This window comes from Anolis carolinensis, chromosome 2 (assembly GCF_035594765.1).
Source record: "Anolis carolinensis isolate JA03-04 chromosome 2, rAnoCar3.1.pri, whole genome shotgun sequence".
NCBI lineage: Eukaryota > Metazoa > Chordata > Lepidosauria > Squamata > Dactyloidae > Anolis > Anolis carolinensis.
The window spans coordinates 186,070,060-186,093,485 of record NC_085842.1 but is presented as its reverse complement, the minus strand read 5'-3'; the positions used below and the strand labels follow the sequence as shown (position 1 = coordinate 186,093,485).

The 23,426-nt window shown below is 44.4% G+C and overlaps 1 protein-coding gene across 20 annotated transcripts in view; it reads left to right on the top strand.

The window, feature by feature from the left end:
• Positions 1 to 23,426, top strand: part of adgrl3 (adhesion G protein-coupled receptor L3) — a 463,017-nt gene that overhangs the window by 336,600 nt on the left and 102,991 nt on the right. For all 20 annotated transcript variants that reach the window (XM_062974088.1, XM_062974092.1, XM_062974094.1 and 17 more), the window contains 2 exons: positions 1,043 to 1,219; positions 19,176 to 19,385. In XM_062974088.1, coding sequence (XP_062830158.1) covers positions 1,043 to 1,219; positions 19,176 to 19,385 — 387 coding nt within the window. The remainder of the gene's footprint in view (positions 1 to 1,042; positions 1,220 to 19,175; positions 19,386 to 23,426) is intronic.

Genomic DNA, 23,426 nt, shown 5'->3' with positions numbered 1-23,426 from the left:
CTGGCTGTTATCCATTTCTTTTTGCTTCTACGCTTCACTTGTTTCTTGTACTTTGGCTCTAGTAGTCAGAGATGGAAGCAATGTGAAGGCGGAGAGAGGGGTATTCTCTGCAACTGTTTGCCTTTAAATTATTTTGATGTTGGTGATGGCAGACTTCTCATTTTATTTAAAGAGGTTACTCTTTCTAATCTTGCGTATGATCTGTCTGAAGGTTTCGTTTGGACCCAGAGGGGAGTCTTATCCTACTCCTGTTCTTGTTGTAGTTTCCTCCTCTGCATTCAAATTACAGTCACTTCAGCCCCTCTTCAATTCTATTTCACTTTACATTTCAACTTCGTCCACTTCTTATGGTTTAACTGCTTTGTTTATAAATTCTTTTTTCCTTCTCCTTCACTCCCTTTGTCCCATTCCACTCATTAAAATAAGTTTAATGGCAGCTGTAAATCTTTTGTTCTGTCTTCTCCTGTTCAGACTGTTCTGTCTCTCAGTCTCTCCCCTAAATCATTACCGCTCTTATCTCGCTCTCCAATGGACTTGCCAAAGCAATCTTTATATCTTTAGATCCTGCACAACTTCAGCTTTCATTTCCAATCCTCTTAATCAAGTTTAATTAATTACTCATTTCACTTCTTTATTTTATTTCTTCACTCGAGGATTTACAGAGGCAGCTCTATTCGGCCATGGTGACTCCGCCCCCCTACCATCAAGAACTTTGACATGAAGCAAACCTAGAATTACTTTATCCTAGCTATAGAAAGAGAATGGCCTTGATCCAACAATAAAGGACTACCATTATTTTAACCACATTGATTCATTAAACTCTGCAGTAGAAACAGACCAAAATAGTTCTGAAGAGCTCAGTGTAATCTAGGATGGCTGCCAGTCATGAAAAAATAAACATTTTCCTGAAATGAGAAACACTTGTGTAGCATGAAGAGGTAGTACTTGCAATATCTTGACCTCTGCTTTTTTGCCTGATAGAATGTGTTTGATGTTTCAGGCTTTCAATTCTGTCTGTCTGTATTTTATTTTATATATGTAGCAGTCAGAGGAAAATTTCAACCCCAACTGTTCATTCTGGAGCTATTCTAAACGCACAATGACAGGGTATTGGTCAACTCAAGGATGTCGTCTACTGGTGACAAACAAGACACACACTACATGTTCCTGTAATCACCTAACCAACTTTGCTGTCCTGATGGCCCATGTGGAAGTGAAGGTAAGAAATACAATATTCAGAGGGAAAATTGGACTGGCAATACCTCAGCAATAGGTTTTGGTCACTCAGAAGACAAACATTATTTCTGTTTATAAAATGAAGGCAATTCTAAATGATTGTTCACATGTCTCAGTACTATAGTTCAGGCATGGACAAACTTTGGCCCTCCAGGTATTTTGGACTAACTCCCACGATTCCTAACAGCTGTTAGGAATTGTGAGAGCTGAAGTAAAAAACAGGCTGTTTAGATCCTTTTCTGTGTAGGTGTATCGTTCTTAGTTTCTGTGAGGCGAATTGTAAGTGAATATGTGCATGTAGTTTGCACATTTAAATTAAAATTAAAATTTAAAAGCAACAATACAACATATTCTATACTGCAACCAATCCATATACAAGAGATGGGCAAAGTGAAGCCATCAGACTGCATGAGACCCCCGGCATTTTTGTGCCTCCTCCAAGAGATAAAAAATGTATAATATTTTACTCCAGAATACCCTCCAAATGCACTTTTGTGGGTGTTGAGTCTTTCAGGGATCAAAAGGCTCCAAAATGTCCAGCATGGGACATGCTGTGTATTTCTGCCACAGTTTGCAAACTCTCTTGCCAATTTAGGCCCATGAGAGGTCTTATGATTTGATTGATTGATTGATTGATTGATTGATTAACTGAAAGGGCAGATGTGGCATTCCTAGGTCTCCTAGGGGTGATTTCCTAACCTTCCACAGTTGCCCATCCCTGCAATATACAGTCTTCTAAAGTTTCATGCACCCAATAAAGCAGCAGTGCAGTTACTGCATCCATATCTGTACACTAGATATTAAACAAGCTAATTGTTCACCAAGATAGTCAAAGACCTGAAGTCAAACCCTGTGAGAAATGTTGGAGTAATTTCGTTATATTTAGCCAGAAGAAGAGAAGACTGAGAGGTGATATTATATCCATTTTTAACGAATCAGAATCATAGAGTTGGAAGAGACCGCATGGGTCATCTAGTTCAAGCCCCTCCCATGTAAGTAACTGCAAAGCCTCTCTCGTGATGTAATCCATTCACAAGAGAAAGTATTGGAAACATATTACCTATGTTCAAGCAAAAAGTCAATATTAAAGTTTGCATGAGAAAGTTCCAGTTTTTCTACCCACTCCTGCTATCCCCTCCCTCAGATCCATGGCAACTTAGTCCAAGCCACTCTTCTTAGCCCTCCCCACAAACCCGTTAATCTGACTTTTCCCATGAGAAATATTTCCAGAGATCCAGATATCATCTCTGCCTCCCCATCGGTGCCTCCTTCTGGCTTTGAACTGTCTAGGAAAGATTTATAGTGTTTTCCAAAGACGGGACCAAGTTGGCAACTAGTTAGCAGCTCCTGAACTAAGCTCCTGAACGCAGAGCAGCTCACACCAGATGACCCAAGATCCACAGCTCAAAATGCCAGTCAGGGGTAAGAAAAGAACCTGAACCAGCCCCAGCAATGAAACAGACCCAAAAATCATCCAAAACAGAAACAGATAAAAATTGACTCCTACTTTCCAACCACAGAGATGACAAAAATTGAATTTCTGGACCCTTATTCTAGTCTCCCTTTTCACATGCATCGGCAGCTATGGCCAAAGCCCTATGGACTGGGGGCTTGCAATCATTGTCTGCATTTATAAAAAGAAAGGGGAAAAAGACCCTGCAAATTACAGACCAATCAGCCTCCTCAGTACAATCAGCAAATTACATGCAAGACATAATCAATGGAAACTCCTGGAGGAGTAAGTTGGATTTAGGGAAGGTCAATTCACCATAGACCAATATCTAGTACTACAACATCTTATTGAAAAATATTCTTCCTATGGCACCTTCATAGACTTTAAATGAGCTTTTGATTCTATCTCCTGAGTTAAACCATGGAAAAAAAACTGGAGACCTCTTCAATCGATCGATGACCACTTTACCTAATCTGCTTACTCCATGAAAATAAGATTTAACCTCCAGGGTCACTTTACCAATGCAATTGGAACTGAAAAAAGTGTCAAGCAAGGCTACATCGTGGCCCCACTATTATGTAACTTCTACATCAACTCCATAGTGGATTATCTTCACAACATGGATTTCCACTCCCCCAAACTTGCAGGAAGACATATTTCCACTTTACTTTATGCAGATGATGCCGCTCTACTCTCAAGAACACCTATTGGCCTTAAAAGAGCACTGAGAGCACTAACACAATACTTCTAAGCAGATCAGCTGCAACTTAACTATCAGAAAAACAAAATCATGGAATTTGCCAAAAGACCCAAGAGTCACTCCTGAAGCTCTGGGTGTGTGTAAGGCAGTGTCCTTGGGGGCTCTAAAACATCCACTGCTCTTCATTCATGAGCAAGGGCAGGGAAGGCAGCACCCCTCCAGAAGCTGAGGCCAGGAGGAAGAGGGCAGAGGGGCCTGCAAAGAAAGAAAGAAAAAGGGAGGCAGGTCGGATGAAGGGAGAAGAAGAAGACTCGAAAAACTACACAGAGGAAGAACCACTGCAGCCTAGGAAAAGTTAGCTTTTTAAAGTAGATGAAGAAGGTCTTCCCCTTTTAAGTCTTTTGGCTGCAAAATTGTGGGGTATATAGTTTAGAGAGGCCAAGGACCCCTCTTGGTGAGCATTCTAAAGACCGCTCCTTTTACCTAATATTTAAAATACGAGACAGAAATTTCTAGTTAAATTCACGTGACACACCCACACATTGCAGGTAAAGGTAAAGGTGTCCCCTGACGTTAAGTCCAGTCATGTCTAACTCTAGGGGTTGGTGCTCATCTCCATTTCTAAGCCGAAGAGGCGGCGTTGTCTGTGGACACCTCCAAGGTCATGTGGCCAGCATGACTGCATGGAGTGCCATTACCTTCCCGCCGGAGCGATACTTATTGATCTATTCACATTGGCATGTTTTCGAACTGCTAGGTTGGCCGAAGCTGGAGCTAACAGCGGGCGCTCACTCCGCTCCCGGGATTTGAACCTGGGACCTTTCGGTCTGGTAGTTCAGCAGCTCAGTGCTTTAACACACTTCGCCACCGGGGCTCCTTTTCCTTTCTGAAAATAGCTGTCCTATTTTCAGAAATATTGCAGTGCAGTTGGTCGTTTTTTTCTAGCAAAAGATTCAGAAAATTTGGTGGCAAAGTTCCATCAACATAGCAAGCAGACTTCAGTGTCCTACTTGAGTCATCATCTTTGTCTGAAAATGCCAAGTGGCCAAATAGTCTCTTAATACCAAGTGCCACATTTGCTTTCCCTCTCTCACACCAGTGGCTGCAGATCATTGATGTTCAGGAGTAAAACCCTGGTCTTTCACAGATCTTTAAGTTGTACATGTACATATAAGCTGTATCCCAGCTCCACTGAATTGTTTCCTGCCCTAATTTGACCCCTTTACTGCCACACATATATATCCAATTTAATTCAAATTGAAATTAATTTGGGAATCCACACTGGACTGCCATCATGTAATCACATCACTACTAGGAGGTGTTTCTACTGTGTATATATCAGTTTATGTCTGGTCACATGACCACAGCAGCTGCAAATGGCTTTATTGCCATGGATTCAAATATTCACGTAATCAAAAAGTCTTTTTCTCTTTTCTGCCGTTCTGACCAGCCACCTGCATTTCCATTGGATTTGGCAGTTGCTTCAGTTCTCACTTGTGTTGCTTCACCCTTTCTAATTTGCTGCCTCATTTTAAGTGAATTTAGGAATGATAACCTATGGTATAATCTTATTGTCAGATGTATGTCCTGCTGAATTTAATAATGCTTACTTCCATGAAAGTGTTTTGTACTCTGTGCCCCATGAGACTCTTCCATTGCCCTATTCACAAGGCTATCAAAAGGCAAGCAAATATTTGAAGATCACAGATCCAAAGCTTCACATACGTCCAGAAGGCCGGAAATTGTACCGACTCTTCTAGTTCCTTGTAGGGAAGCAAGAGCCTGGGCAACACATCTCCCACGATTCCGTACCCATCAACTGATCTGCATCCTTCACCACTCCTGATTTCATCCCAATCCAAATTAGATGGTTAAACTCATATTTTAAAAACCTCAACAGTTCTTTCCCCAAACTGCAGAGTAAATAGGAGGGGGGTTTTAATCGCCTTAAAACCCTTTGAGCATTAAAAGAAAGTGCTTTCACTTTAAAACAAGAGGAATGTCTTATTTCTTCTTTGCCATCTCTTATGAATTATATTACTAGGTGATACTGAACCTGCTCTTTGGAAACTTCCAGAATCACTTGATAGAAACTTTTTGGAGGTAACTCCACCCACCATCCCTCCCGAGAGTATAAATGTGCCAGTTGCCATCCAAACAGTCTAGCTCAATGATTCCCAACCCATAGGTCACGAAGTTTTTTCTGTGGGGTCACCAGGCCATAGTGAGCTATGAGATTTTTAAAGGGAAAACAAAAGATCATGTCATCATGTCATGCACAGAAATTTGATTGCATAAACGTATAACTATTTTTCATTCATTGGGTTACCTTAAGAGGTTCAGGTTCATGTGCAGTTCAGAGATGGCAATGTTTGGTTTGTGATTGGTCAATTCTTAGTTATACGTGCACACTGAGTGCCTAACCTTGTTTTTCTTCAATACCAGCAAATTCTGTGAAATATAGTAAATTGTATGTTGACATGAATAGAATGATCCCATTTCTGTGAATCTGACACCCAGCATATCATGTGATTTCCCTTCTTTGGCCAGTCGAGCAACCAGCCAAGAGCAATCAACCAGGAGCTAAGCAGTGCTATAATGTCTAGACATGGTAGTCATCACTGTAGCAGCGCCAAGAGCTCCAATTTTTAAAGTATCAGGGTCGCGGGTCACTTTGCCTCTATAAAATAGGGTCGGGACTCAAAAAAAGGTTGGAAACCACTCTTCTAGCTTGTCAATAGCCTTCTTGAAGTATAGTGCTCAGAACTGGGCAGAGTGTTATTCCAGGTGAGGTCTGCCCAAGGCAGAATAGACGGGCACAATTACTTCCCTTCAGCTAGACACTAAATTTTTTTTGATGTAGCCCAAAATCCTATTGGCTTTTTTAGCTGCAACATCACACTGTGTACTCATGTTCAGCTTGTGGTCTACTAAGACTCCTAAATCCCTTCTACATGTTGGAACTCAGCAACAGCCTTACAAGTTTAAGGTTTTCATCAAGGACCTAGAAAGGTAGATGAGGTATTTGCCAGGGAAAAAGCCTTTCTCCTACTGAGCTTTTTGTCTCCCTGTCTTTCTTTCTCTCCTCCCATCACAATGCTTGTTAGACTGGTGCTTCTTAGGGACACATCCCATTCTATACAAAGTGTCTATGTTGCAAGTCTCAGAGTCCTCTATTTTGCTTTTTCTCCTGTGATCATGGAGGGACAAGTTGAGTTAATTTAGTTGGATAACTAGGTCCTGCTTAATTTCCTATCTAGATTTGTAGTTCGTTGAATAAAGTATTTTTTAAATTTTAGATCTTGATTTTACTCCTGAATTTCTTAAGCGCAATTGTTCTACTGCTACACTAGAAAGACTGCTGTTGTTGTTGCTGCTTTACCATTTTGAATGCTTTCTCCTTTTTGGAATTACCCCCAACACCACATGTACTGTTTTTTTTAAAGCCAGGCGTCACCCATCCTATGTCTGTGTGTTTCATTTTTATTGCCTAAGTGTAGTACTCACTGTTGAAATTCATTTTATTATTTTTGGCTCAGCTAAATATCTTTGTAAAGGTCATTTTGGATTCTGATTGTGTCTTCTGGGGCATTAGCTTTTGCTCCCCATTTGGTGTCATCTGCAGATTGGATAAAAATGCCTTCTATTCCATCATTAATTGATAAATTTGTTGAATAGCACTGGGTTCAAAACAGAACCCTGCTTTCTTTCCAAGATGAAGAGGAGCATTGTATTTAGTGCCCTACCATTTCCTTGTTCTTCTTTCACTATGGACATAAAAAACTGCCACTTTTTATTGTTTTCAGTATCTCTAGCAAGCCTGAGCTCATTTTGTGCTTTGAGTTTTCTAACTTTCTTCCTATACATGCTATATATTGGAAATCTATTTTTGTATTTGTCTCTTTTAAATCTTAGCTTAGTTGAAAGTTCCTTAGACATCCACTCTGGTTTTTAGACACTTCGTTTTTTCCTCCTCATTGAAAATGTTTGAAATTGTGCCTCCATTGTCTCACTTTTCAGAAATTCCCATCCATCACTATCTCCTTTCTCTTTTAGTATTTCTGACCATGGGTTCACACTCAGTTTTCCCTAGATTTACTGAAAGGGCAGGAGGCAGGGAGGGAAGACTTCATGTTGTAGTTGAGTCTGCTGGCAATATTACAAACGGTAGTAGAAGTACTAGTAGGAGGAAAAGGGGTAATCTTGAGCAGGTGCCAGATGAAGAACAGCAAAGGAAACAGATCGGGAAATATTTATTTATTTATTTATTTATTTAATTTATATAGTGCTCTTCTCCCCCAGGGGGAGAAATACTTATTACAGAAGGCTGAAGAAGACACGTTTGAAGGGTTTTCAAGTGATGAGGAGTCAATGATTGAAAAAGGAGACGGGATGGATGTGAATAGAGGAACTAAGAGGGTTACTCGGGAGCAGGAATCAGATGAGGAACGGGAGAGGAAGAAGCTCTGGGATATACTTACTACTCCCACAGAGGAGGAGTCATATTTGGGTTTCTCTGGGGATGATGGGTCTGAGAGTGATGAAAATGTAGAGGGCACATCGGACTGGACTAGGGTACAAGAAATAAGGGATATGTGTGCAGAGCCAACTTCTAGTGATACGTTTGTGGGTTTTCGGGACAGGAGGATTGGCAAACAGCTGATACACCAGGGTCATGGGGAAACCTAAGTCTTGATAGGAGATGGAGGAGCTGGAGGGATGATAACCAGGATTCACTTGTGATGACAGGAACAGCTGTGGGAGATGACGATGGGGTGGAGGCCAGCTCATCTTCAAATAATGATGTTAAAAGTTAAAAGTAGGGTCTGAAATGGGGATCCTTTCAGAAGGCAAAGTGTTGTTTTGGCGTAGGTTTGTCCCTGCCTGTTTTTCCTGTTGGGCTTTGGGTCCTGGCTCTACAGCTTGGTGTTCCTGGTTCCTGTGATTCTTGGATTTGGACTGGTCTATCGTGAGTGTGCTTTTCTCCCTTCCTGGAACTTTGGACTGGCGGCTTCGGCTCTATTTGATGATCTTAGGTAACAACATTTGGATTGGCTTTTTGTGGATGCAGCTTTCTCCCTTCCTGGCTTTGGATTGACTTGTTTTCGGCTCCGGTTACCCACTTCGGAAAACTACTTTTGGATTGGCTATCGTGAGTGTGGCTTTCCCCTGTTCCTGGCTCCTGGTTTGACTCGACTGCGGCTTGTGTAAACACCTTGAAGACAACGTTAGTTTGGACCTTCTGTTCTGCTGTTTTTTGAACTTTGACTGGTTTTGTTTACTTTCTGTGTGCAGCGCTGTCTTCCAGGAAGCCTGTTACAGCGCTGTTTGCTGCCAATTCCATTGACTGCGTTTTAATCCGGATTATCCCTCCATTTAATCCTGATTATTTTCCGTTCTTTTTTAGCCCAGTTTGGGCTAAAACTTTGAGTTTTGGTCAGAGCAGGCCCGGCCCAACACGGCACGCTGGCCACGCCCCCGCGTTGGGCGCCACCTTCCCAGGGGCGCTATTGAACCCCTGGGAGGCGGGGCCACACCTGGCGGAGGCGGGGCCATGTGACGTGGAGGCGGGGCCAGAGCTGGCGCGCCATGGCACAGGCCCGCGCGCGCCATGGCCCGCGGGGCGCGCCATGGCGCAGCCAGGCCAGGGTGCACCCCGCGGGAGGCGGGATCGGCCACGCCTCCCATGGCGCGCGCCCGCTGCAGCGGGAGTCCTTTCAGGCTGCGGCCTTGAAGAAATCCTGCTGCAGCTTGGCTGCGCCAAGGCGCACCCCGTGGGAGGCAGGACCAGCCACGCCTCCCACGGCGCGCGCCCACTGCAGCAGGAGTCCTTTCAGGCTGCGGCCTGGAAGAACTCCTGCCGCAGCTTGGCTGCGCCAGGGCGCGCCCCGCAGGAGGCGGGGCCACGTTTGGCCCCGCCTCCCATGCTGCGCACCCTGGCCCCGCCTCCCATGCCTCCTGCGCCACGGGAGGCGTGGCCGCCTGGCGTTGGAGGTGGGGTTAGGGCGCGGGGGGCGGGGGCAGTCCTGGCCACGCCTCCTGTGGCGCAGGGGAGGGGGCGCAAAAAAAATTTGCGTACCCCTTCGAATTTCCTCGGGCCGGTCCTGGGTCAGAGACACTGCAGTTAAGTGTCTCTGAGCCTGTTTTTTAGTTGCAATAAATCTTTTGTTAAGACTGAGTATTTAAGGCGCCTGTGTTCCGACACTTGAAGATCTGGATCTTTGCAAGTATTCTTTTTTTAAACCAGGTGCAAACTGCATTAAGCAGTTTACTCCAGGTAAACTAGATTTAGATGCTCAGGCAAGTGCATCATCTCCACTACATTTTCTGGCATTGTAGATGGGTCCAAAGTAATTTTACAGATGTTGAATAGCACTGAACCCAGAAAGAAAACCCCATAATCACTTCTTTCCAGGATGAAAAGGAGTAATTGATGAACACCCTTTGTGTTTGGTTGGTCAACCAATTCCCAGTCCAGGAATTCTCAAATATTATTTCCAGTTATTCTGAAATTGCTTCTTGCAGGTCTTTTAATACTGCCTGGATCTAGTTCCTCTAGACTTGGAGACTTAAATTCATTTAGGATGCATCTTTATATGGGGGACAGGATCAGTTCTGTGGTTGTTACCCAACACATGTAGCTGATCTGGCAGTAACACAGACCAAGCTTGGCCCACTTACCTGAAGTTGCTGGATAATCCAGCAATTTTAGGCATGTTTAATTAACCATGCCCATTCAGCAAACAACACAGTTAATTAGAAACAATTGCCCAGGCTGAGCCTGGGGAAAAAGGATGCCACCTGCCTTGTCTAACTTACTTTAGTGGTGCCCACTGGATCCTAAGATAGAGTCAGAAATGCCTCAGGATCTGCAATTTTGCTGTCCAATGTGCTGAGGGGATCAGAGTTCTGAGGTGAGGAGGAGGAAGGATTTCTGACATTATCAGCGTCAAACACCTTGCACAATGAAAAATATCCCATATTTGAAATGGCTACTTTTAATAGGTGTAGTTTGTATTCCATTGGACTCCTGTGTATATGTGGAGGAAAAGGTCATTAGAAACTGTGTGGTAAATTCTGGCACAAAGGCTCTCGCATTCACATTGTTTGAAGACTGACCACCCAAACAAACAATATTCAGGAGGCTCTCCTGAACTGGGAGCCTGCCACACACAGCCAAGCCTGGCTGCTGAGGAAGTGAGGCATAGCACTTAGAGGAGATGGTAGCAGGGATCCACTCCAAGCCCAACTTTGTTCTGATGCTATTTAGTGTCCATCCACCTTGTTGTTAGTACCATTTCAACAAATATTTCACATATGCATGGCATCTTACTTTATCTTTGCAACACTTAAACCTTTTTTTGCCAAGTCAACTGAAGCAATTTCATTGAATCACAAGCTAAGTATTTTCTCAATAATACCTGTTTTTGGATTCTGTATCAGTATGTCCATAATTTTAATGAACAAGCAAATATATTTTGACATAAGATTTTGTGGGTCAGAACCCACCACAGAAGATAGGATTCACTATAACTGGGCAATAAAAGCACACAACAAACTTGAGCCCTTCTTGAAGAATTGCAATTGAAAGCATATCAGAGCAAATAGAATTAAGCAAAATTTAAGTATTTCTGTTTGGAATTAACCGGGCTGTTATAGTAACCAGCTGCTATAAATCACTACTGACCGAGAGGTCATGAGTTCGAAGCCCGGGTCAGGTTAAGCCTCCGACCCAAAAAAAAAAAAAATAGCCCCGGCTTGCTGTTGACCTAGCACCCCCGAAAGACAGTTGCATCTGTCAAGTAGGGAAAATTTAGGGACGCTTTATGCGGGAGGCTAATTTAACTAATCTACAACACCATAAAACTGCTCACGAGGAAAAGAAGAGGAAGAACAGCCATCAATGGACGGTGAAGCAACAGCTCCCCCTGTGGCCGGAAATCGTGAAGCTGGAAAGATGTTTAAAAATGCCTCTGTGTCTGTCTAAAACTGAATGTTGTTTGTCTATTGGCATTGAATGTTTGCCATATATGTGTTCATTGTAATCCGCCCTGAGTCCCCTTCGGGGTGAGAAGGGCGGAATATAAATACTATAAATAAATAAATAACCAGAATTCAAGGAGGCAGATAAATGTTCTTTCGAAATACCGTATGTACTTACATGTATTTTATTTTATTTATTTATTTCCAGCATTTATACCCCGCCCTTCTCACCCGGGGGGACTCAGGACGGCTTACAACAGTTGGCAGCATTTAATGCCAAGAACATAATAATAAAACAAAAACAGTACATATAATCAATTAAAACTACAAAATACATCATTAATATACATTATAACAATTAAAACATATGTAAATTAGATCCATTTGTCTAAAAACCTCATGCTTCAGCCTTCAACGTTGTCATAACATGTCGACGTTATCGTATTACTCATTAAAAGCTTGTGCATACAGCCATGTTTTCACAGCCTTTCTGAAACCCAGAAAAGTTGGGGCTTGTCGGATATTTGTGGGGAGGGTGTTCCACAGCCACCACCGAGAAGGCCCTGTCCCTCATTCCCACCAGCCGCGCCTGTGAGGCAGGTGGGACCGAGAGCAGGGCCTCTCCAGATGATCTTAGGGATCTAGCTGGCTCATATGAGGAGATACGTTCGGATAAGAAAATTGGGCCAGAACTGTTTAGGGCTTTATAGGTCAAGATCAGCACTTTGAATTGGGCTCGGTAGCATATCGGCAGCCAGTGGAGCTGGCTTAGCAGGGGGTGGTACGCTCCCTGTATGCCGCCCCAGTTATTAATCTGGCTGCCGCCCATTGTACTAGTTGGAGCTTCCGGCCATTTTCAAAGGCAACCCCACGTAGAGCGCGTTGCAGTAATCCAAACGGGATGTAACCAGAGCGTGGACCACCATGACCAAGTCAGACCTCCCAAGGAACGGGCGCAGCTGGCGCACAAGTTTGAGTTGTGCAAATGCTCCCTTGGCCACTGCCGAGACCTGGGGCTCCAGGCTCAGCAATGAGTCCAGGAGAACACCCAGACTGTGAACCTGTGTCTTCCGGGGGAGTGCGACCCCATCCAACACAAGCTGTAACCCTATTCCCTGTTCAGCCTTACGACTGACCAGGAGGATCTCTGTCTTGTCTGGATTCAATTTCAATTTGTTCGCCCTCATCCAGTCCAACACAGTGGCTAGACAGTTCAGGACATGAACAGCCTCCTTAGTGACAGGTGGGAAGGAGTGACAGAGCTGGACATCATCTGCGTACAGATGACATCTCACCACGAAACTCCGGATGATCTCTCCCAACGGCTTCATGTATATGTTGAACAACATGGGGGAGCTGAGCCAACAAGTCAATGGTTGTAGGGTCGAGCAGGTGTCCCCCAATGACACCATCTGGGAACGACCCTCCAGGAAGGACCAGAGCCACTGCAGAACAGTACCTCTGAGCCCCATCCCGGCAAGGCACCCCAGAAGGATACCGTGATCGTGGGTATCAAAGGCTGCTGAGAGGTCCAGCAGAACCAGCAGGGACACACTCCCCCTGTCCAGTTCCCGGCGTATATCATCGACTAAGGCGACCAAGGCTGTCTCGGTACCATGCCCCAGCCTGAAACAGGACTGCACTGGATCTAGAAAATCAGTGTCAACCAAGAATGCCTGGAGTTGTGCGGCCACCACACATTCCATGACCTTGCCCAAAAAGGGGAGATTGGAAATAGGCCGAAAGTTCTCCAATTGAGTGGGGCCCAGTGATGGCTTCTTCAACAGTGGTTTGATCACAGCCAATTTGAGGCTCGCTGGAAAAATGCTTTCCCGGATGGAGGCATTCACCACCACCTTCACCCACTCGGCCAACCCCCTTCTGGCTTCTCTCACCAGCCAGGATGGGCAGGGGTCTAGGATGCATGTAGTAGCCCTCCAAGCACCTTGTCCACATCCTCAGGCTGAACCAATTGAAAAGAATCCATCTAAATGGGACAAGCAGGTGCTTGTGTTACATCCTCGGAAGCTGCCGTTAATATGGTGTTAAAGCCGGAACGGATCAAAGCAACTTTGTCCGCAAAGAACCGAGCAAATGCTTCACAGCGGGCTACCGAGTTATCAGGGATCCCGTCTTGGGAGACGGGATATAACAAACCTCTGACAACTCGGAACAGCTCCGCTGGACGGTTCTTTGCGGACGCAATATTAGCTGCAAAGAAAGAATTCTTTGCAGCGTCTATTGCCGCGGCATATGTCCTAAGATAGGAACATAGCCGTGTTTGGTTTGACTTGCTCGGCTCTGAACGTCGCACACACTCTAGTTCCCTCTTCTTTCGCTTCATCGCTGCCAGCTCCTCGGTGAACCAAGGAGAGGGTTTAGCTCGGGTACTCGAGAGGGGATGTTCCGGAGTGATTGTGTCTATTACCCTAGTTGCCTCCTTGTTCCAGCGGGCGACTAGAGCATAGACAGAATCACCAGCCATGGTGGCGGGAAACTCCCCAAGAGCTGTCAGGAATCCATCCGGATCCATAAGCCTCCTGAGGCGGACCATTTTAGTAGGTCCTCCACCCCTGTGGAGGTTGGGGGGTGCAGTAAGTCTAAACCTGATCAGGTGATGGTCAGTCCATGGCAAAGGAGCAACGGTGAGCTCCTCCACACCACCACTTTCCTCCCATCCTTGGCAGAAAACCAATTCAAGTGTGTGCCCTGCTCTGTGGGTAGGGCCAGATACTAGTTGGGACAGCCCCATGGTTGCCATGGCGGCCATGAAGTCCTGAGCTGCACCGGAGGGAGTGGTCTCAGCATGGACATTGAAGTCCCCGAGCACAATGAGCTGTTGGGACTCCAACGCCAGGCCCGAGACCACCTCAGCTAGCTCAGGCAGGGAGACTATAGTGCAGCGAGGTGGTTGGTACACTAGCAGAATCCCTAAACTGTCCCAGCCCCCTAACCTCAGATGAGCACATTCGAACAAGGTTGACTGTGGGATGGGGCACTTGGTCAGGGGGATGGACTCCTTATAGACCACTGCAACCCCTCCTCCCCTTCCTCCAGATCTTGGTTGGTGCTGCACAATATAACCTGGTAGACAAAGCTGGATGAGGTTAGCTCCCCCAGCCTCGTCCAACCAGGTCTCTGTTATACACACCAGGTCTGCCCGCTCATCCAGGATAAGATCCTGGATGAACGCTGCTTTTCCATTGACAGACCTGGCATTCAACAGCACCACCCTCAAACTGGTGGAACCGCCAACCTGGACACCCAAATTTACTATATCAGGAGGCCGTTTTAAATCTACAAGCACTCTCCTTCTTTCTCTAGGCCGAATTGGTTTATGCCTCCCTTTCCCGTATCTCCCCCTCCCTTGAATTACTTCAATGCCCCCCCCGGCCATTGGTTGACCACCCCCCCCCCCTTACATGGTCTGTCATTGCGGTAACACTAGCTATTAGCCTAAGCAGTGATCTAACTTTTACTGTTACCTGCTCTCTCCCCTTTAAAGATAAGGTTAGTTCTCTCCTTCCTCCTCTCCCCCCCTTTGGGAGTTTGCCCAAGTTCTATATATAGTGTGTTCTGGAACTCCCTCCCTTCTCGCCTTAAAGGTTTTAAAGTGACGCTTGTTAAAGGGGGGAGCTAATTCATCTTTGGGGTAAAAGGGGATTTCATTGGGGTCAGAGGTAGTAATAGGCTTATAGTCAAAGTGCAGAAGAATATTAATTATACCGCAATGTCCATAAGTGCTCAAGTGCATCAGCATAGTCCATTAACATCCTTCCCTTCCCACCTCCCACCAGCCCCAACCCTTAACTAAAGCCCTCAATTGATGGTACAGTCCTAATCACAATAAATGTTGATTGCAGCAGCAACAATAATAATGATTTAAAGTGCTTCAGTGCTCAGTTCTTAATCAGGTGATTAGTTCACAGGGCAAAGTTTTAGTCAGCAGGGGATTTGATGATATATAAGGTAGTTAAGTTCATTAAATGCAACTGTCCGGTTTCTCCAAATAAAGTGCTCAATGAAGGCAGTCTATTCCCTGAGAGTCAAAAGATTGCTTTCCAAGCAGCACACTGTCTCATAAGTGCCTTGTAGGGTGTTCAGTTGATAGTACTTACTAGACAGCAGTTCTGTTGTCTAAAGTGCTGTTATATAAAGTGCTTGCAGCCCAACTCACCAATGCTGCTGCAACAGTGACGATATAATAGCAGCAGGCCAGGTCCAATAGCGGTAACAATAGGATAGTAATGTCCGCCCGTCCAGCCAGCGAGCGAAGGAGGCATCTCTCTCACAGCCTCTAAACCCACTCAGCCAGCCCGGGTAGTCTTCTGCGGCCTAATCCCCACAGCAGCAGCTGGCAGCGGCAATTGACACAGCGGGTTGGCGTCCTCCCCAGCACTTGCCGTAAAACACGCCCTCGCCACCTCGCAGCACACCCACACTGCCAACACTGCCAGCAAACGCGCTGCCCTGAGGGGCCTCAGCACTGGCAGAGCATTTTCCAGCAGCCTCACAAACCTCCAATCGAACCTCCAATCGGAGCCACTCAGCTCTCGGCACAACAGGGCAACAGGAACAGAACTCAGAGCGATGGTTTGACTCAGAGCAATGGTTTCCAGCCAGTCACCACATGAGGCATCAACAAATGGAATTCTAATTGGCAGCCAGGCATATTGAATAGAATAGCATAGTTCTTAGTTTGCTAATCCAGTCTGGTCTTAAGTATTTCATTAGAGTTCCTTAATAGCAGGCAAAGTTCTTCCTCCTCTCCTCCTCTCCTTCCACGCTAGGCTCCCTTTCTCCTTTTCTCTTACTTCTCTAGCTCTCGTTAGGAAAGCCAGCTAAGAACCGACCCCTGCAGGCAACCTTCGTCACCCCGGGTTCCAGTCTTAGCTTTTTCTTCAGAGAGGTGATGATAACAGATGTAGTAAGGCAGTAAAAAGGCAGTAAAAAGGTAATAAAAGGCAGTAAAAGTTGTTTTTACAAGGGTGCCACTCGGAGCCTGCAAACAGACCGACCTACCTTGGCGCCATTTTCTATTGTAATGCGCAATCGATTGTAATGAGCACTTCAATGTTGAGGTGCGCAATACAAAAAATGGATTTGCCAAATATGCAAGGAGAAACGGATTTCATCCAAGCAGAGGCTTGTGAATTTGCCAGCCTCGGCTTGGTGGAGGGGGGCTTCGCTTTTCCTTGGCCTCTCAGCTGAGCGGCCAAGGAGAATCGGATTTGGAGAGGGAAGGGGCTCTGCTTCTCCTTGGGCTCTCAGCTGATAGGTGAAGGAAAACCGGGTTTGGAAAGCAACGGGGCAATGTTTCTCCTTGGCCTCTCAGTTCATAGGTTCTCATGAGCCTCTGGTGACGCAATGGGTTAAATTCTTGGGCCAGCAGGACTGCTGATTCAAAGGTCGGTGATTCGAATCCAGGGAGCAGGGTGAATTCCCGCCTGTTAGCTCCAGCTTCCCATGCGGGGACATGAGAGAAGCCTCCCACAGGATGGTAAAACATCCGGGCGTCCCCTGGGCAACGTCTTTGCAGATGGCCAATTCTCCCACACCAGAAGTGACTTGCAGTTTCTCAAGTTGCTCCTGAAACTAAAAAAGATTAATATAATTGACCTTCCACATATGCACATTTCACTTTTATGTATTTGATTATTTGTTTATTTGATGAATTAATATAATCTCTCTAGGAATCTTTAGATCCTCCAGTGAATCTCTGTGGTCAGTGTCTACCAGATATTGGCCACAGAGTTGAAGAGCTTAAGAGATCCCTAGAGAAGTGTCCTCCCACGTTTAAAAAGGCAGTTTTTTATTTGTTTTCAGCAGTTTTTTATTTATGTTTTTCTCACTTTTGCACGGGTCCTTGTGCTCCTTTCCCCAGCCAATCTGGTAGTCTTACTGTATAGAACGTGTAAACAATGGAGGCAGATAGAAATGGCATGCCTCACTCTCACAACCAAAAATGAAGATCAAAAGATAACATTCCCGATACAGCTCTCCAACATTTAATTTGGGACTCTGGGTCTTTTAATTTGGGACTCTTGTCTCTTTTAAAGTCATTTCAACATTTATATTATCATTGTGGAATTCAAAGTGCCAGTTTTCAATGTATTTTAAATGGAAATTTTAAACATGTGATGCTATGGATGATAGTTTTTCTTTGCATTATAAATATTGCCACCACAAACACAATAAATACAGTAAATAATGTTATGACCTATTTTGCAGAATATGGATTGAAATCAAGAGTGTATTTACACTACATCCTTAATAGCAGTTTAATGCTATCCTTGAAGTGACTGGCTTGACCTTGAAGGAACTGGGGGTGGTGACAGCTGACAGGGAGCTCTGGCGTGGATTGGTCCATGAGGTCACGAAGAGTCGGAGACAACTAAACAACTGAGCAGCAGCAGCTGTCTTGAATTTCATGGCAATTTCTCTCTGTTCTTTATGCAGACAGGAGAGAATACAGTCACACACACTGTTAATCTGTTTAACAGATTTAAATATTAGGTTATTTGTTTCATGCAGTCTTTTCACTACTGGATGAGATTATGAAAGTTCTTGCACATTTTTCAATGATTTGGGAGATTTGGGGTCTCTTGTGCAAAAATAAATTGAGCAGAGTTTTCTTTTGCTTTTCGTGCAAAACTTTTTGCATAACATGCAAGTCTTTTTTCATATTGGAAATGCAAAGTATTTAAAAGCAGTTGATGCTCTTGAGAATGAGAAAATTTGTAGGCATTCCTTAGATCATAGTTAATACAGTAGAGTCATTTAACTGACCTTCACTTATCCAACATTCTGTCTTATCTGATAGAAGGATATGGAAGACCTTGCGTATTTGAAAATGGTAGTTTTTTAACTGAACAAAATGCATAAGGTTGTGGGTGAACTACAACTCACGTCATGCCAGGTTAACCGCAAGAAACTCCATCAATGCGTATTTAAAGGTCTCTCCTGTCCCCTTTGCTTCGTGACGGACGGAGCGCACACCCTTTAGCCACAACCACCAGAACAACGATGCAGCGCAAGAGAAAGGGGATGAAGCAGGTGCTCCTGGGAGGGACGGCCCACCTTTTCTTATTGCGTCCCTTCCCAGTTGTTAACCCCTCCTAAAATCTTGCAAAGCCCTCCCCAAAGAGAGAGAGAGAGCCCCACACACTTTTCTTTGGTGTGCCTTCAGTAAAAGGATGGTACATTGTTCCCGGGTGGAAGATAGAAGCAGGAGGGATGCAGAAAGAGATCAGGTTGCCAAGATCTCGGCCAAGGGCTTCCCAAGGATCCAAGGAAAGGGGCTCCTGGGGGGCAGGGTGGCACTTTGGCTTCCATCTCCGCCACCATTGCTGCAACCCAAGGAAGGAGAGCAAGGGATCAGTTTCTCTCCTTGGCGGGGCTCCCCATCCGCATTGCAAGGAAAACCTGGGCTGGAGAGGCCAAGAAGGGAGGCAGAGGAGGAAAGGAGGGAGGGCACCCGTCAAGGATGGTGTGAAGCCCCCACCAGCAGTGAATCAGTCAGGCGGGCCAGGAAGGAAGGGAAAAGGGGAGAAGAGGGAGGACGAAGTAGGGTTGGGAAGGAGATGCTTTTCTTAGCCCCTAAAAAAAGGTGCACATGTTTAATATCCAACATTTTTGTTTATCCGACGTCCTGCCAGTCCATTTATGTCAGATAAGCGAGACTCTACACCACTCTCCTCACTAGAGACTGGCGTGTGGGTTGTTTCAGATAAATTGAGTTTTATCAGACTTGGATCACTTGTGTGAGGCTGCTGACTAATTCTCTTTCTGTTATGTTTGCAGCATGGTGATGCAGTCCACAACCTCCTCCTGGATGTCATTACCTGGGTCGGCATTCTCCTGTCCCTTGTCTGCCTCCTGTTCTGTATCTTTACCTTCTGCTTCTTTCGTGGGCTCCAGAGTGACAGAAACACTATCCATAAAAACTTGTGTATCAGCCTGTTTGTGGCAGAGCTTCTCTTCCTCATTGGGATCAACAGAGCAGACCAGCCGGTAACTTTCCATCAAAAAAATATTTTACCTTCATTGTGTTCCAACATTAAAGCATCATTGCTTGCCCTAGAGAAAGTTGAAAGCTTAGTTAAACAAAGTATCTTTCAGTGGACATAACTAAAATGTCACAAAGTTGTGAGCAAACAGCCATTTGCGCTGAACATATGCCGTATTTATGTGATTCTAATATGCACCTTTTTTGGCTAAATTGCTTAGCCAAAATTGGGGTGCGCATTATATTTGATAGCACATTAGAATTGAATTAGAATTACGTCTAAACACCTCCCACCCTCCTTCCAGCATCCCTCTCCTCCCTCTTGCCAAACGAGGCAGCCTTCATGCACTGCTGATGCCACAGCTCCGGCTCCTTCTCCCTCCCAGAGTGCCAGCAAAGGGGTGAGCTGGCAAAGCGGCCGGCGAAGCAGCGGGCAAAGGGACGGGTCAGTTAAGCGACCAACAGAGGAGCTGGCAAAGAGACGAGCTAGCAAAGCGCCGAGCAACCTCAGGAGCCAAGGAGGAAGAGGCGAATGACTGGTGAAGGCACCACGTCTGCCTTGACTTGCTGGGGCTGCTGCCTCACAAGCCACAGGACCTGAAGCTGAGGAGGAGGCAAAGTTCCTTCACCCAGACTCCCCAGGGCCTCCCCCTCAGTGGAGCCATCCTTGGCTCTGTTAACACAGAGCTCCTTCCCTTCTTTTTCTCTCCCTTCCACCCTTCCTTCTCTGTCTTTTCTTTCCTGTACCTTCATTCTATACTCTTTCCTCTCTCTGCCTTTTCTTTCAAGGTTTCTTTCTCCCCTTCTATCTTGTACTCTTTCTATTCTCATTTCCTCTCTCTGTCCAGTTCTCGTGTTAAAAAATTCTTTAAGGATTAACTGGACAGATGCCACAAATGATTCTTAAGCCTTCCACATGGGATTTCAACCTGGCATTGAGAACTTGAACCACTGAAAAGGGCTTCATTGTGATTTCTGTCTTTCATAGTGGTATTTTTAGTAGTAGTAACATTGGCTAAAAGAGTTTCTTTCTGCTGCACATTACATTTGGCAGCAATTTTTTTTCAGAGTCTTAAAAATTGAAGTGCACATTAAATTTGATGGCACACTAGATTTGAGTAAATAAGATAATACAACTCCAAGCTGGCTTGAAATGTCAGTGGCCACAAAATGCATACCAACAATTCATGCTGCAGCAGGGATTAATTGGGGAGGAGCGTCACTTCCCTGCAGAATCTAGCCAGCAATTCAGACCACTCACAAAGTTCACTTTGGAATTGGCTTTATTACTCAGATTTCCACAATCCAAGAAAAGGTTGCTAATGGCATTCTCACCTAAACACGTGCTTTTCCTTTTGACGGTCCCGGTCCTGGTCCCGTATCAAAATTTTCCCACAAGAAAAAGTTAGTCCATTCAGTTGTGCTCAGGCCTTTTCACTAGTGCCTCTTGCTAGCTTCAAGATATCACGAGAGAGGATTTATGGTGAAATTCTGAAACAGCTGAAATCCAGTCCTGACAAGGAGTGCATTGAAAAAAATCACGATAAGGTTCAATGTAAGCCATATAATGTGCTGCAGCTAATTCTAGTATATTCTAGATCCAGTGCAAAATATGGAGCTCATTGTAGACACCAACCCTGCTGATCCAAAAAAGAATCCCCAAGGGCATGACTGGCAGCAGGAAGCTAATTGATCTACTGGGAGGGGAAATTGATTACTTCTGTTCTTGACTGTCACTTTCCCTTTTTTTCACCCCATATGCCTTTTCTTTCCAGGAAATTGAGGTGGGGGGTGGGGGGGGGGGGTCTGCAAAGCTGTTTGAGGCCAGGTTCCTTGGTCAGTGGATTCAAGCTGGCTCAAAGCTGCTTGATAGTATCAGTGTAGAAGAGCCCAAGTTTTAAAGTTCTCCAAACAATTCTTTTATTTTTAGCAGTATTTGGGGAATTAAGGGGAGAAACTCTTTTATTCTGTCTCTTCTGAATATTTTTTTATTCTCCCAAATATGCAAAAATCATAAAGAGCTGTTTTAGTAACCAATACTAAAGAGATACCTAGAGAGTTGTCAGATTTTATTTACTTCTCAAAAGGATAGGAAGTCTGTTGATCACAAGCTACACAAAACAATTATGAAGCAGCTCCCAAAGAAAAATCTGATGAAACATAAACTGCATTAGGACAGCTATTACTTTTGCTATCAACATTTTATTCCTCACCAGTTATTCCTCACCTGGAGCCAGGCCTGTAGCGCCCACCCCCCCCCACCCCCCCGAAAATTTTCAGGTTAAAAAAAACCCTGGTTTACTCATGAATTTTAACTGGTTAACCAAATCCCCATGCTAAGTCTATGAGACGTAAAACATTAAGAGTCCCTCCAGGCACTATCTCAAGCAGATATTGACAGGTCTGAACCCGGGGGGCGGGCGGGTCAGGGGTTCAACCCCCCCCCCCTGAAATTTTCAAAACCCCTCCCGAAATTTTTTTCTGGCTACGGCCCTGCCTGGAGCATTGTGTGGGCCATACTGAAGGAGTTTTAAATCATTTTTATTAATTACACAGTAAAAAAATCTATGAGTAAACAATAAACAAGCCATGCACTGTCAATATAAACACATCATATATTATCAGTACTAATATTCTTCCAAAATCTTCAACTTAGTCTTCTCAGTTCTCATCATCTTCATTGTCTACTGATATTATTCTTTGCCACAGATACCTGAATTAGTTTTGACATTATTATTTGCAGTAGTACAGCTCTACTTAAGAGCATCCCAATTTAAGAGCATTTTAAGTTAAGAGCTGTTGCTCAGCCTGTGTTTTGCTTTGACATAAGACTAGCATTTTGAGTTGAGAACTAGCGTGAGAGTGGGTGCTAGCGCGAACGTACAGGGCTTCCAAGGAGCAGCCTCGTGCCTCTGTGCTTTGTGCCTCGTGCTCTTGTCCGCTTTGAGAGATAGCTGTCAGCTTCGTTCTTATCCGCTTTGAGGAACTTTGGGTTAGTTGATATCGTGTGGTTTTTATTCCTGGTATGTTTGGCTTCATGGAGAAAGAGAGAGAGAGAGCAAGAGAGAAAGGGAGGCTGGAATGAGTACAGTATGAAGAAAATGATGCTTCTACCTCTTCACTTTGTGCTTCCTTGCCACAACTTTGTGCTTCTACCATTTTAAAGTTGATCTTTCTTTTTTTGTTGCTCCATATTAATATGCAGGGTTTGCCTTGCTGTTACACGGGCCAACACACATTTTGTTGCCTCAAATGTGCTTCCTTGCCACAACTTTGTGCTTCTACCATTTTAAAGTTGATCTTTATTTTCATATTGTTCCATGTGAATGTGCATTTATACATTATTTTGTTATTTAAAAACATGTAACCAAAACTGGAGGGGTTTTCGGGAGGGGGGGGCGAATAGATTAATAACATTTCAATGCATTTCAATGGGAAGATTTGCTTTGAGTTAAGAGCATTTTGACTTAAAAGCTTGGTCACGGAATGAATTAAACCTTTAAATCATGGTATCACTGTGTTTATTTATACTCTGCTTTTTCTCTCCATAAAGAGACTCAAAGTGGCATAAAATGAGCACATATTCTATATGAATCCCCTGTTTGGTGAGAAGGGCGGGATATAAATATTGTAATAAATAAATAAATTTACCTAAAAGTCCTATATTCTGCGGTATTATCTTCTTCTATATAATTAAATTTATTTGACTGCTTCCAAACTCTACCCCAGGTTAACTAATAAAAAATGTGGTTCCATCAAATTTCCCGTTTCATAGCTCACATATTAAAAAATCATATATCCACCTAATAATTCTATTCAATGTCACTTGTCTCGTCAGTGTTCTTCTTTTCACCACTCCTAATCATTTATCATAAATATTGTTACCAGCCAGTCTTCCCAAGCTTTCTTTAAATAATTCAAAAATGGCTGGCAGTTCTCTTGAAATCTTTGTATTGACTTGTTTTTTTTTTTTTTTAAGGGCAGGATACCTTTTTCCAGTTTTGCCAAACTGAGAAGCTTTGTCAACTGTTCAGTCACAGATGGAA